General features: G+C 53.2%; 1 protein-coding gene across 15 annotated transcripts in view; it reads left to right on the top strand.

Annotated features, from left to right (window-relative positions):
- Nucleotides 1–13768, top strand: part of ARSG (arylsulfatase G) — a 129636-nt gene that overhangs the window by 105364 nt on the left and 10504 nt on the right. For 8 of the 15 annotated variants that reach the window (XR_014820886.1, XR_014820887.1, XM_021066718.2 and 5 more), the window contains 2 exons: nucleotides 3839–3947; nucleotides 11257–11377. Coding sequence is in view for 12 of the 15 variants with exons in the window: in XM_021066718.2 (XP_020922377.1) it covers nucleotides 3839–3947; nucleotides 11257–11377 (230 nt within the window). In the remaining 3 variants the exon portion in view is untranslated. Of the gene's footprint in view, nucleotides 1–3838; nucleotides 3948–11256; nucleotides 11391–13768 lie in introns of all 15 variants that reach the window. The other 7 variants (XR_014820888.1, XM_013989908.3, XM_084983881.1 and 4 more) reach the window with 1 other exon arrangement.

Raw genomic sequence — 13768 nt, 5'->3', positions numbered from 1 at the left:
CTGAAATTACAAAGGGCAGATTTTAATGTGTGGACTTAGCTACTGCTCCTACGTCTAGGGTCCCATTTACGATCCCGTGGCGTGAAGGTAGAGAGGTGTGGGCCATGCAAAACCGGTCATCACAAAGCACAGGAGGCGTTCCCGTTGTGGCGCAGTGGTTAACGAATCCAACGAGGAACCATGAGGTTGGGGGTTCGATCCCTGGCCTTGCTCAGTGGGTTGGGGATCCAGCCTTGCCGTGAGCTGTGGTGTAGGCTGGTGGCTACAGTTCCGATTAGACCCCTAGCCTGGGAACCTCCATATGCCGTGGGAGCGGCCCTAGAAAAGGCAAAAAGACAAAAATAAAAAATAAAATAAAACACACACAAGCTACAGTTAGTTCCGCAATGCATTTTGTCCAGTTTTTGATTTTGCCCTTTGGTCTCTTCACCCGTGCCCTGAAACGGGCGCGCTCTGCATTAAATCACCTGGAGAATGTTATGAGGAACTGATATCCAGGCCCCACCCCAGGCCAGTTAAATCATAATCTCTGGGAAAGGGACCGTGGCATGGGTATTTCTTCAGAGCTCCCCTAGTGATTCGAATATACGTGCCAGGATGGGAACCGCTGCCCTAGTAGGCCCTAGAAGATTTAATGGGTCAGGGTGCTGGCTGAGAGGTTTGACTTGGATTCAAATCTTGACTCTATGGTTTCCTTGCTGTGTGACCTTGGGCAAATTACTTAACCTCTCTGAGCTTCAACTTCTTCATCTGAAAGATGGGGATAATCATGCTGAGCTCCCACAGCGGTCATAAGGATTAAGTGAGATAATGCAGGGAGGCACTTAGCAATATACTTAGGTGCACTGAGTTCTTAGGAAGGGCTCAGTCTATAGGCGACATCATTGTTCTGTTATTTTTATGTTTACCTTGGGGTGAGTTTCCATTAGCATCAACCCTGGAGACCCCCAGAGGATGCTGGTCGGATCCCGCTAAGTTCGCCCACCCCCAGCAGTGCTCACGAGATACCGGGATTTGGAGTGAGAAAATGAGAGTTCCTGTTGTTGAGGCTCAGAGGGTTAAGAACCCAACTAGTATCCAAAGGGCACAGGTTCGATCCCTGGCCTCACTTAGTAAGGGGATCCAGCGTTGCTGCAGCTGTGGCGTAGGCTGGCAGCTGCAGCTCCGACTCGATTCCTAGCCTGGGAACCTCCATATGCTGCAGGTGTGGCCCTAAAAAAAAAAAAAAAAAAGAAAGAAAAGAAAAGAAAAGAAAAAAAATGGACTAGATAATGCACCACGCTGTGGGGGACATACTTTTTATAATTGCTTACCCACACTCTGGGCTCTTTTAGGATAAATTCCTTTCAAGAATACAAGGCTTGTGGGCATGGCTGGAATATATAATTGTGTCTTTCTGGTAAAACCAGAACCTAAGGTACAGCCAGTACCAGCTGGCCAGTCTTGACAACATGCAGAGGGATCCCCCCTCCCTCCACGTGTCTATACCGAGGGGCTTCTCTCTGGCCAACCTTTTCCTCTCTTTGCCTTAATTCCTGAGTCTTTGTAGGTGGTTGTCCACTCTGCTGACATATACGCATTTTATAACTGGCCGAATTCCTCCTATAACCTCTGTAGCTTTCAACTCTCTGCTGAAATAAGATAAACACGTTGACATAGTTTCCTGAGTTAGGAAAGTCGCTCATCTGAAAAAGAACAATACAGAAGATTATGGCAAACGAGCAGAACCGCCGGTGGTGAAGACCAGTTAGCAAATTTCTTAGTTAGGGGCTAGCGTACCCTTCTGGAAACATCCTGGAGGCCGAGGTGCAGTCCTGTGTGCCAACTCTGGTGCCCATCGCCTACCACAGGGCAGGTCCCCGGCTCTGGCCTTCTAGCTGACCCTCAGAATTTTTGGCTTGTTATTTGCAATAGAAACTCTCACCTTTCCTTAGCATCTGGCCTCAAAGGCTACGCAAGTTCTTTGAATTTTGTGCTCTGTGGACATGCAAATAAATGGAGTCCATATTTTCACCCACCTATTCCCCAAGCTTCCACAGGAATGCCCCCCACGGGGGTGGAGGGGGGCGGGGGGGGATTATCTGCAGCGATCCAGCACATGTGAGCTTAGATGCTCCCTCCCTGCTCTTTGGCCTTAAGCTGAAGCATAAGTCATGCATTCCAGAGCCACGTGGGAGTGTGTCGTGTGCTTGCTGCGGCTCTAGATTCTCCGTTCCCATATGCGTGAATACTTGGGAGTGGGCTCTGTAGGTATTATTTATGGGAGGCATGGCTCTGGATGGGAGAAACGTCGTGGAGAATTCTCGGGCCACGTCAAAGCGTTTCTTCTTCAGCCCACACAGCTTCACTTGGTTTTGAGAACCCCCCACCCCTAACCAGAAACCGTCAAAGGATAGGCGTTGTTTTGTGCTTTGTCTCTTACTTCCACACTTGGGGGATTCCAAAGCGGGTTATGAGAACCTTCCAAGAACGTGTGGTGGGCCAGGGACCTCAAAGGTTCCGTTGGCTGCAGGGTGAGCGCAGAGTGACAGAAGCTTTGGTCTTCTGGCCCCCCTCCCTCTGGCATCGCCGCTGTCATTTCTTATGCCAGCCAAACATAAGGAAGTTGCATGACCGCGGTATGTGTGAGGCGCACACAGCGTTTGCCTTGGAAAGACTCCGCTACACGCTAACTTTGTGGAATCCTTGGCTCAGCGAGACGAGGTTGGGGTGTGTGTGGGAGTGGTGGGGCCGGTCATGGTTAATTCAACCCAACATGTATTCAGGATGTTTCCATAAAGCATGACCTCATCCCTTCCAGCCCGCCAGTCATCATGATCCCGGCGGTCACTTTTGACTTCTCGGTTACAAAAATAATTCCTTTAATTACCAAGTGGAAATTCATAGATTGCACATAGATGGTTCTTACCTCCCGCCGAGAGCGGCAAGAGGTCGCCGCTGTTACGAACACTGTCTCCACAACATCGGAACAACTCATTCATTCACAAAAAAGAAAAAAAAAAGGGGGGGGGAAAGAAAGCAAACAAAAAAGGGAAAAAAAAAAGGCAAAGCAGAGGGAACCAAATGCAACAACGTCTATTGAGCAGATCAAATAACAGAAGGGGGGGGGGAGTTTCCACTTTTATCTCCTTTCGAATAATTTCACTTTTTCATCCTAAACAGACCTCTCATGGTCAGTAGGAAGACACCCACCTTCATTCATTCATTCATTGAGCCCGTATTTCCTAAGCACCTACTGTGTCTTGGGTGCGCAAGACCGATGCCGGCTTGCGGTGTGCAGACGGTAAACTAGTCAGTAACAAGCCGGACAAGTTCAAGTGTTCTAAGTGGCATGAAGAAATTAAGGGACATGACTCAACAGAGAGTGACAGGAGCAACTATTTCCCTGAATCTAGTAAAATAAAAGCACTTATTGAAAGAGATTAGCTAGATGAGTAAAAACAGCAGGTTACGCTCTAAAAGAAAAAAAAAGGGCAGGGGGAGTTCCTGTCGTGGCTCAGTGGAAACAAATCTGACTAGTATCCATGAGGACCCAGGTTCGATTCCTGCCCTCGCTCAGTGGGTTAAGGATCTGGCGTTGCTGTGAGCTGGAGTGTAGGTCTCAGACGTGGCTCGGATCCCAGCTCTTTTGCTGTGTTTGTGGTGTAGGCCGGCAGCTGTAGCTCTGATTCAACCCCTAGCCTGGGAATCTCCATATGCTGCGGGTGTGGCCCTTTAAAAAAAAAAAGCTGGTTACTAAAGGAAGTCATTCCTTTGGTGGAATTATTGGAAACTCTTAGGCCCCATAAGAGAAGGACGTTTTTTCCCCAGAGAACCAACCGCTCCCTTTCTCTCACAGGTGGAAGTCCGGCCAAGCAGACCACCTGGGAAGGAGGGCACCGCGTCCCGGCTCTGGCTTACTGGCCTGGCAGAGTCCCCACCAATGTCACCAGCACCGCTTTGTTAAGGTACGGGACCCAAACTACCTTCAGTTGTAAGAAAAAGCCATGGACGACCCGGAAGAGAGACCCCATCTGTCACCTGCCTTGGCCAGGTGTCCCCAGATATTTTCCAAACTCAGACTGTAGCAGCATGGAGCTGCCTGTAGGCAATTCCATGCTACTTAAAGCAGAAGTGCCCTGGGACTCTTTGCAAGCCATCCTCTGGGGATAATGTCCACGAAGAGGGAATGGGGTGGGTTTCACGCCCTTCAGTGCTGGGGCACAGTGGTGTCTGCCAAAGAGAAAGCGGCTGCCAGGAGGTCCGCTTTTGGCCTGGGCCAAATGGATGGGTGGGGATGGAGGTAGGGCCCGTGTCCTAGGCATGTCACTGGGAAGCAGATGACCCTGAGAAAGGAGTCTAAATGCCCACATGCCCTGTCAGGAAGGGAGCTGGGTAGTGGATCCATGGAGCCAGTAGGGAAAGCATGAGTCCTTAGGTGGGGACATTCTTCCTACCTCTGGCAAAGAAGCTTTTACAATGAGGTGCTTCCTTTATTTGTGGCACAACTATAAACGTGCTGATATCTCGTGACTGCTCTGATCTCCTTATTAAGGCAGATCCAGGGGGTGGGCATCCCCTTGGCACAGAATTTGGCCTTGGTGTGCATGCGGTGAAGCAGTCGTGACATCTACTGGGGCCTTCTCGCTCCAGAAGGGCCATCCTCTCCGTGATTCTGCCGTGTACGCACCACAGACAAAGGGGGCTGCTCTGTAGAGACAGATGCTTGCTCCCATGCTCAGAGGGTTTATTCTGGTTAAACACTAATTTCCTAGTTCCAAAGGTCCTTCACCATTAACCCGATGGGTTCTGGCCTAGAGAACACACCCCAGTAGGAACACAGCCTTGCCTTCCTCCAGTTTCCCCAGAGGGGGAGTGGGTGACGGGGAGGAAGCAGGGGGGCTGAAGCCCAGGGCAAAGGAAAGGTCAACAGCTGTGATGGCCAAAGTAGGGGTGAGTAGGCCCTGGCCCTGGCAGCCTCAGGGCCCCCAGGAACTCCCGGTCAGCCCTGTATCAGCAGGTGTGACAACAACAGCTCGGGCTGGAGTGTGTGATGTCAGGCCGGCCGGGAAGAGGGCCAGGCGGGCTGCTTTTTATGGGGCTGACTTGGTGCACTCAGGCCAAGTGTTCACAGGCTGGGCTGGCCGTGCACGAAGAACTCGGCTGTCTCTCAAGTTACAGAAACCCAGCACGCGCTTCTCTGTTGAGAAGCTCCACTATAGTCGGCTACGCCACCGTAATAACATTGCATCCTTTTATACATCATTTTGGGCCTCAGAGGTGACAGCTGACTTAGGGGATCGCTTGGCGAGTATTCAAAGGAAGCAAGGCTTGGTGCAAGGTAACGTTTGCTTGGAATTTTACCAGGACGGTACCAACACGCCCATCAGCCACTCCGGATATTTTTGGCTTTAGGTTCGTCCAGATTGTACTAAGACAGTTTGCCGTCATAGCACTCATCCTCTTGCTATTTTCCCCTGCGAATCCATGGAAAGCAAACTTGGGGGGACGTCCTCACTGCCCGGACTCCCTCAGGGTCCGCTCGAAGAAGGATGCTATGATCCACATTTCAGAAACTGATGCTAATGACTTCGCGTTCCTGGCAGCCCAGCCAGACACTCCACCTACTATGGTACTTAGTCCCCTATTCTTTTTTTTTTTTTTTTTTTGTCTTTTTGCCATTTCTTGGGCCGCTCCTGCGGCATATGGAGGTTCCCAGGCTAGGGGTTGAATCGGAGCTGTAGCCACCGGCCTACGCCAGAGCCACAGCAACGCGGGATCCGAGCCGCATCTGCAACCTACACCACAGCTCACGGCAACGCCGGATCGTTAACCCACTGAGCAAGGGCAGGGATCGAATCCGCAACCTCATGGTTCCTAGTCGGATTCGTTAACCACTGCACCACGACGGGAACTCCCTTAGTCCGATATTCTATCATTTATTCTGGTATTTACTCCCCAGAGGATATAGATCTCCTTCCAGCTCAGTGATAACTGCCTTCCGCCACTCTGAGCTGAGGCCAGAATCTCTTAATTCCAGGGGTCCTAAGGAATTATGGGCACCAGCGAGTAGACAAATTGACATAAATACAGAAAAGTAAAAAGGAGTGTTGGGGGGTCTGGGGAGAAGGGGGCCACCCTAATCCCATCGGTTAACTTCATTTTTATTTTTTGGGGTCGCTTTTGGGCCGCACCTGCAGCATATAGAGGTTCCCAAGCTAAGGGTCAAATTGGAACTGTAGCTGCTGGCCTAGGCCACAGCCGTAGCAATGCCAGATCTGAGCCACATCTGCAACCTACGCCACAGCTCATGGCAATGCCGGATCCTTAACCCACTGAGTGAAGCCAGGGATCGAACCTGCATCCTCATGGATACTAGTCAGACTCATTTCCACTGAGCCCTGAAGGGAACTACCCTTTAATTTTTATTTTTGGTGGCTCCCACAGCATTTGGAAGTTCCTGGGCCAGAGATCAAACCTGAGCTGCAGCAGTGATAATGCCAGATCCTTTAACTGCTAGGCTACCAGGAAACTCCTCTATTGGTTACCTTTAGATGTAACTGCTGTGAAAATATTCGAGTGTGGGGTTCCCTGGTGGCCTGGTAGGTTAAGAATCTGGTGTTGTCACCGCTCAGGTCATTGTTATGGCTTGGGTTCCATCCCTGGCCTGGGAACTTCCACATGCTGTGGGCTCCTCCCCTCCCCCGCCAAAAAAAATGAAACAAAACTAAAACAAACAAAATTCAGGTGTGCACCAAGATGATATGATAAGGTCAAAAGAAAGGTCTTACATATACCCTGACCCCAAAGCCCAGTGACACAGGGGTGGAAGGGGGGAAGTTCAGTTATTCAATCAAGATTTATTGATATGCCCAATTATGGGTCCATCATGGCTCTAGGGGCTGGGCATGGAACAACGGGCACAGCAGACAGAAGGCTTCTGAGGACCCTCCAGGAGGGCAGGGCTTGGCAGTACCCGTGAAAGAGGCCCGGTGGTTTGACCTGGAAACCCTCCAGGGGGGTATCTCGACTTGGCACTGTTGACATTTTGGGCCGGATGGTCTTTGTGCTGGGGGGCTGTCCTGCGCACGGTCAGATGTCTAGCAGCATCCGTGGCCTTCACCCACTAGATGCCAGTAGCTCCCCCAGTCCCAGGAGTGACAACCAGAATGACTCGGCGCAGCTCAGGGAGGACAGTCTTTATTCTGGCTGACAAGCACGGCTCTCATACCATGCAATTTGTCTTAGTCATGGACAAAAAGTTGCAGGGTCTGCTCTGCATCTGAGCCAGGAGGCCCCATCTCTGTTCAGGACAGAGGACCCCTCTCTTGGAGAGCCCAGGGCAAGTCTATAGCCACTAGAAGGGTAGACAGGGCTTGAAATCACTCATTTGAAAAACAGAGGTCTGTTTAGCCGGGAGAGCGGATGATCCCCCGGGGGAAGCTCGTGACTCTCTTCCCGCATCCAAAAGGCAGGCAGTCATGCGGAGGGGGATTCGGCTGGTTCTGTGCGGTCTTGAGGCTCCGAACTGAGTCCTGGAAATAGGAGCTGCAAGGAGATGACGTCGCGTCGGGGTCATCTGCCTAGGTGTCATGCTGCCGGGGCAGGGCCTGGCCACACATCCCCTTTCACACACCGCCTGTGCCTGGCAGTGGGCTGTGGAGGGAGACGGGGAGGTGGTCTCACGCCCACCCTCCCTCCTAGCGCGCTCTGCTCTGCAATGGACATGCGCACTGCCCCCCACCCTGTGCTCCTTAAAGATGGTGCTGGATTCCAACAGGGACCTGAAGGGGGCCTGGAGGGAGGGCCGCCTCCCTAACCCCAGCTTTCCCCAGGGATGACGAGAGTGGAGAGCCAATTATAACGCAGGAAGAAACGCACAACTAAATGCCAAAAAAGATGTGCCCCCCCCCCCCGATCCTCCCCTGTCTTAGGGACCACTCCCACCCTTCCAGGTCTGGGGGATGCTCTGCTCTCCCTCCCTCACTCCAGACACAGGACAGAAACGCGCCCACCGCGTGCACCCCCATCCCTCCTCACCCCCTAACTTCCTGCCTTCAGGTCACACCCGCCATTTCCCAGATATAGTGTCCCCAGCGTCTAGGAGACACCCTTCCTTCCACCCCCACCCTCCACCCCAGGACAGGCCAGCAAGCACCTCGGTTCCCGTCTGCACGTGTCCCGCGGTTCCGGCTGTTCCGCCGGGAGCCGCTCCCCTTCCAGCCCAGCTTCCCGCTCCCCCCGCCATCCTCCTCGCCATCACCCAGTCAACGCAGCCAGGTTCCTCTGGCAATTCCTTGGATGGAAACACAAATGTGCGCACTTCCTCTGAACCGACCTTCAGCGCCTGGGGCTGGCCGAAGCCAAATGAGAAAAAGATGAAAATCTTTTCACGTGGGCCCCAGGACCTGCAAATAAATGCTGAGTCCCAGCGCTGCCTTCTGTGTCATGGCACAAAGCAGCCTCAGTCTCCCCCCTTGCGTGAGTTAGCTCTTGACTGCCCTGCCTGGTTCCCAGAAGCCAGGGCCCACTTTCCGATAGAGCAGAGAGGCACAGCGCCGGGGCACGTGAAATTTAAATTTGCTTTTAAAGCCGGGCGAAAAACAACCACACTCTTTTAGGTTGAAGGAAATGGTAGTTAGCTACTCTTGATGTCAACACAGTTGTAAAATACAGTTTTGAGTGTTTCATATGGAGGAAGCGACCGCAAAGGCAACGGAACCAAGGTTTCATGAAGGTTAGAAAGTGTCTCCCTAAAGCCTTCCTCCCTGAGAATCATAGTAATTGTGGAAACTTGAAAATTAGGTTTGAGGTTGGTTTTTTTTTTTTTTTTTTGGTCCCTTTCCCCAAGGTTTCAGAGACTCCCAGGACCTGTTTCCTAGGTAGGGTTTGCAGTGGCTGGGGGCCACCTTGGTGGGCTTTGCAGGACCGATGCTTTTTCCAAGTTGGCGCCGGGGGTTGGGGGGGTGGGTGGGCAGCCCTGGGGCTCTGTGTGCCCAGAGGATCTCCCACCCTTGGTGGTGCTGGGGGGAGCTTGGCTTCCTCCTTTCCATGAAGAGGGACCTCTTGGTAGCTTCAGGGCTCGGTTGGCGTGTCATGGAGAGGGATGCTTTTCTCGGGGACTGGAGCTTTCCTCTGAGCTCTGGATCCTCCCTCTGAGGATCTGGCTTCATTCTGGGGTAATAGGATTCCGTGAAGATTCGAATCAGTGCAGCAGGATTCGGATGCTCCGCCTCACGTGAGGGAGGGGGTGGGGCGGAAAGAAGATGGAGAAAGAAAGTAGACCACGCTTTCTGAACACTGAACTCGGATCCCGTCTTTCTGGCTCACTCATCTGACCCACCTGTGAGGCCGACCTCTCTTAGAGACATCATTTAGAGAAAGTTCCAACAAAGAGCAGCAGCCCCTTCCGCCCTGGCCTTTTCAGACTGCATTGCAGTCCTCTGTGCTGCCCGCTCTGAGGCAGGAACCTTGGACTCTGGACAGGTTTCTGGACCGTTCTGTCCTCTGCAAGTGCCTACTGAGCACTTCTTGACTTTGCATGCATGTGGGATGTCAGCTCCTGGAATGTGTATCTCTAGAGATAAGCCGCCAGCTACGTGGATTGTGAAAGCTAAAGGCGAACCAGAAACACCCTGCATCATAGTCAAAGGAGAGAGTCCTCCTGGGGTTGTAGGCAGAGTCCTGGACAGGAGGAGAAGAGGCTGGCAGAGGGGAGGGGTCCTTTCTGTAGCTCCTCTTGAAAAGTAAGGCTTTGAGTTCCCTGATGGCACAGCGGGTTAAGGATCTGGCGTTGTCACTGCAGTGGCTCAGGTTGCTGCTGTGGCTCGAATTTGCTCCCTGACCTGGGAACTTCCACATGCCTTGGGTGCAGCCAAAAACAAAACAAAACAAAACAAAACAAAAAACCCACAAAAAAAGATTTAAAGAGAAAGATGATGTGGTGATGCCACCCTCCCCAGACTCAGATGTAGACCTGGAGACCTTCCCCCTGCACAAGTCTGAAGTTTGCCACTGTGCCCAGCCTCAGGTGGCCCCTCCTTCCTGGGGAAGTCCAGCTTCACGCTGCCCTTGCCCTCCGGGCTCCATCCGGTCCCACTGACTCAGCGGGCCTGGCTCGCAGGTGCACAGCTCGGGTGGAAGGGGCAGCCGGTCTGTTCCTGCTGAAGAGTTTTTCCCTAACGTGAGCACAGTGGGCTGGCGGGAGATGGGCCTTAGAGCGGAGTCAAAATTGTACCACATGACTTCAAACGAAAATCAAATTAACAAAATTCACCGAAATGTTCACGGTGGCTGCCTTTGGGTGAGGGACTGTTTGTGTGCTGGCTGCTCCTTTGGATTTCTGGATGTTATCATTTCTTCTCACTGGGGACACGTACTTATTTTGTAATGGGAGTGAAAGAGCTAAGCAAAAGAGGCTGGAATGTTTCACACACAATGGCATTCTAAACAAAGACGAGGTATTTGTGACCCAGAGACCCAGGGAAGGAACATCAAAGTGAATGTTCTCTTGCAGGCACCCGTCACATAGTGTTCCCTCTCGGCGGGTGGCAGTGGCCTGGTTGGTGCCAGGTAGAACCCCTGAGTTCTTAGGTCTGCAGGGGTGCCCCTGTGGGTAATTATAATACAGACATCCAGTAGGCACTTTTTGATCACGCTAATAGTGGACTCTATTATTATCACGCCCATTTTAGAGACCAGAAAACGTCTTTTCTTTTTCTTTTTAGGGCCACATCTGTGGCATATGAAAGTTTCCAGCCTAGGGGTCGAATTGGAATTGTAGCTGTGGCATTGGCAGCGATGCAGTCTTGAACGCCACAGCCACAGCAACTCCCCAGCAATGCCACAGCCACAGCAACACAGGATCCCAGCCTCATCTGCAACCTGTGTCCCAGCTTGCAGTAACGCAGGATCTTTAACCCACTGAGCAAGGCTCCGGGAATCAAGCCTGCATCCTCGTGCATATGAGTCAGGTTCTTAACCAGTTGAGCCACCATGGGAACTCAGAGACCAGAAACCTGAGGCGTTTGAGGAACCGGACAGGTGGTGAGAGCTGGGACGTGAATGCAGGCAACACCACGGCACCATTCTGCCTCTTGGAGGAGCAGACATCCAACTGGGACCTGCGGAAGGCAGGCAGGCCCCGGGGAGGGGGAACCCCACAGGGGGCTGACGGTGCTCGGTCCGGGCTGGTCCAGGCGGCTCTTGACCACAGCACAGCCAGCGAGAGAGAGCCTGGGAAGGGTGGGGGCTGATGCTGTCCTGGTCTTCCTGCAGCGTGCTGGACATCTTCCCCACCGTGGTGGCCCTGGCCGGGGCCAGCTTGCCCGGGGACCGACACTTTGACGGTCTGGATGCCTCTGAGGTGCTGTTTGGCGGGGCGCCAGCTGGGCACAGGGTAAGCAGAGAAGGTATGTGTCCTACGTGGGCTTTTCAGGAGGTTGGCCTGTCGCCTCTCATTGGGGCCTGCCTGCCTTTGTGCAAACAGAACCATCCTCAGGAGATATACGTGCTGCCGAAGATGCATTTTGACAACCCCCGAGGAGTGACTCCTTTGAGATGAACCCCTCTTTCCACTCCCCCCCCTTTCTTCCCTAATTAATCCCCTGGCTCAACCCAGATTCCCCCCCCCCCCCTTTTCTATGGCCACAGCTGCAGCATATGGAAGTTCCTGGGCTAGGGGTCGAATTGAAGCTGCAGCTACCAGCCTACACCACAGCCACAGCAACACAGGATCCTTAACCTACTGAGCGGGGCCAGGGGTCGAACCTGCATCCTCATGGTTGCTATGTCAGGTTCTTATCCCACTGAGCCCCAACGGGAACTCCTCAATCCAGATTTATATGTAATAGTCTGGCTTAGGGTGGCCGTGCATTGGTGCTTATTCCCTGTGACGAATGATTTTTTTTTTTTTTCTCACCACGAATTAATTTTCTGACAGGATACAGGCACATGGCACATTTTTGTTGGATGCGGTGCGTGACCAGGGCTTGTGGGTTGTGTATGGTGGGGCTCCCCCGTCAGAATGGAAAGCTTCCGAGGGCAGGGTTCTCGCCGTGGAATTCTCAGTACAGGTGACACAGTGTCTGGCATCCAGCCGGCATGCAATAAGCTCACATTGAATGAATGAATGCATGAAGGATGAATGAATGAAAGACCTCTTGCCCTTGACTTTTCCTGGCTCCTAGAGGGCTGAGCACACGCACGGCTCTCCAGCCCCCAGTGTCCCCTGCTTCCGTGTGCTCTGAAGCCTTCGGTGGCAGCGGCAGCCAGGAAGGGTCGGGCCTGATGGCCTTTCCCTGTCTCTCTGTGTGTTTTACTTTTGCCAAAAGGAAGAGGAAGTGGGAGGAGGGAAGGAGGCCTGCGGAACCCGGAACCCCCTCTGGAAGGCCCGGTGAGCCCGGCTTCTCAGTTAGGGACCCACACATCAAAGGGTCTATTTCTGGCTTTACCGGGGGTCACAGGGAAGTGAGTCAAACGGACGGTGGCAGTTCCTGGAGCTGCCCTTCCCGGCAGCTGGCACACGGGTGCAGAGTGGGCCCCCTCGGAGGCTCTAGGGGTGGTCAGACGATGCCCGGGGTGGCCCCCCGAGAAGGACTGCTTCTCCCGGCCTCTCGGACCCCCTCCGAGCTGCGGACCCCTCCAGGCAGAGCCCTGCTCCCGCACCCCAGCCAAGCAGGAAGGTGGTTTCCGCCCCTGGGCTGCGAGTGTGCAGTATGTGACCCTGGGGGGTGACTGAGGACGTCAGCGGAGAGGTGCTCCCGAGTGTTTATGACACGGCTGCTAATAGAATAATTGGGGTCACCAGGAAGGGCTTCGGGGACTGCGGTCTCCTTGACGTTGTCCGGCCCCCGGTGGAAGCCAGCTCCTTGGCGCGGAACTTCCGCTTTCCGAGGCGAGAAGGCTCGCTCTCTTTCTCAAGTTGCCGCTTTCTGCAGACGCCTGGAGGCCCCTGCTTTGGGGCTTAACAGTTACTGGTCTAGGCCCCGATGGGGTTGGGCCCGGGAACTGGGTACGAGAACCAGAGAGAAGCCACAAGGCCGTTTGGGGTTTTTGTGGGGATGGATGATGGGTGGTGATGCAGCTGGCCTCGGGCGGATTCGCTCCCTAACCACACCCCGTGGCCCAGAAGGAAACAGCCGTGCTTACCACCTGCCAGAAGCTGCCGACGAGATCTTCAAGAGAGAAAGCGCCTGGGTGCTGGCACCTGTGGCCGTGTCCAGCCTTGGAGAGTGCTAGACCCCTGTCATGCAAATGAAGATGCTCGAGAGGCGGGCATAGGTTGCCAGTGGCCCTGAATTTGCCCTTGGTCTTTTCTGGTCAGCCCCAAAAGAGACGAGAGGAAATCGAATTTGATGAAGGGGGGCCAGGGGGTAAAAATATGAGTGATAACAGACACACACACCCATACATGTGTGTATACATACATACGCACACGTAAGTCTTTAATAAACACAACTCGTGTGTTCACTCTTGGCGACATCCGGGGCTCGTGACATTCTAACAAGGGTGGGTTTAGAAAACCATTCCAGTTTCAAGAAACTCCAAGTAACTCCTCGATCGTCATCTCAGAACAATATGCAAATACATCTCAGCAACGGGGTTCTTCCCTCTTTTGCAAATGAGTCACGGAAAGTGGAAGAGCTAAAGCAACCTGGGCCCCGGGTACCCTCTGGCAAAGCCTCACCGCCCCCACCCCAGGCCCCATTGGGAGAGGTTTACAAGCAAATAATGGGCTACTGGGTTTCCTGCTGAATAATCTTCTCACCACCCCCTTCGTGGGCAGCTA

This window comes from Sus scrofa, chromosome 12 (genome assembly GCF_054392235.1).
Source record: "Sus scrofa isolate SSC_HxYL_T2T_F1_AM1 chromosome 12, Sscrofa_HxYL_maternal_Yorkshire_Landrace_v2.0, whole genome shotgun sequence".
NCBI lineage: Eukaryota > Metazoa > Chordata > Mammalia > Artiodactyla > Suidae > Sus > Sus scrofa.
The sequence above is the reverse complement of the archived record's forward strand: the minus strand, read 5'-3'. Positions and strand labels throughout refer to the sequence as shown.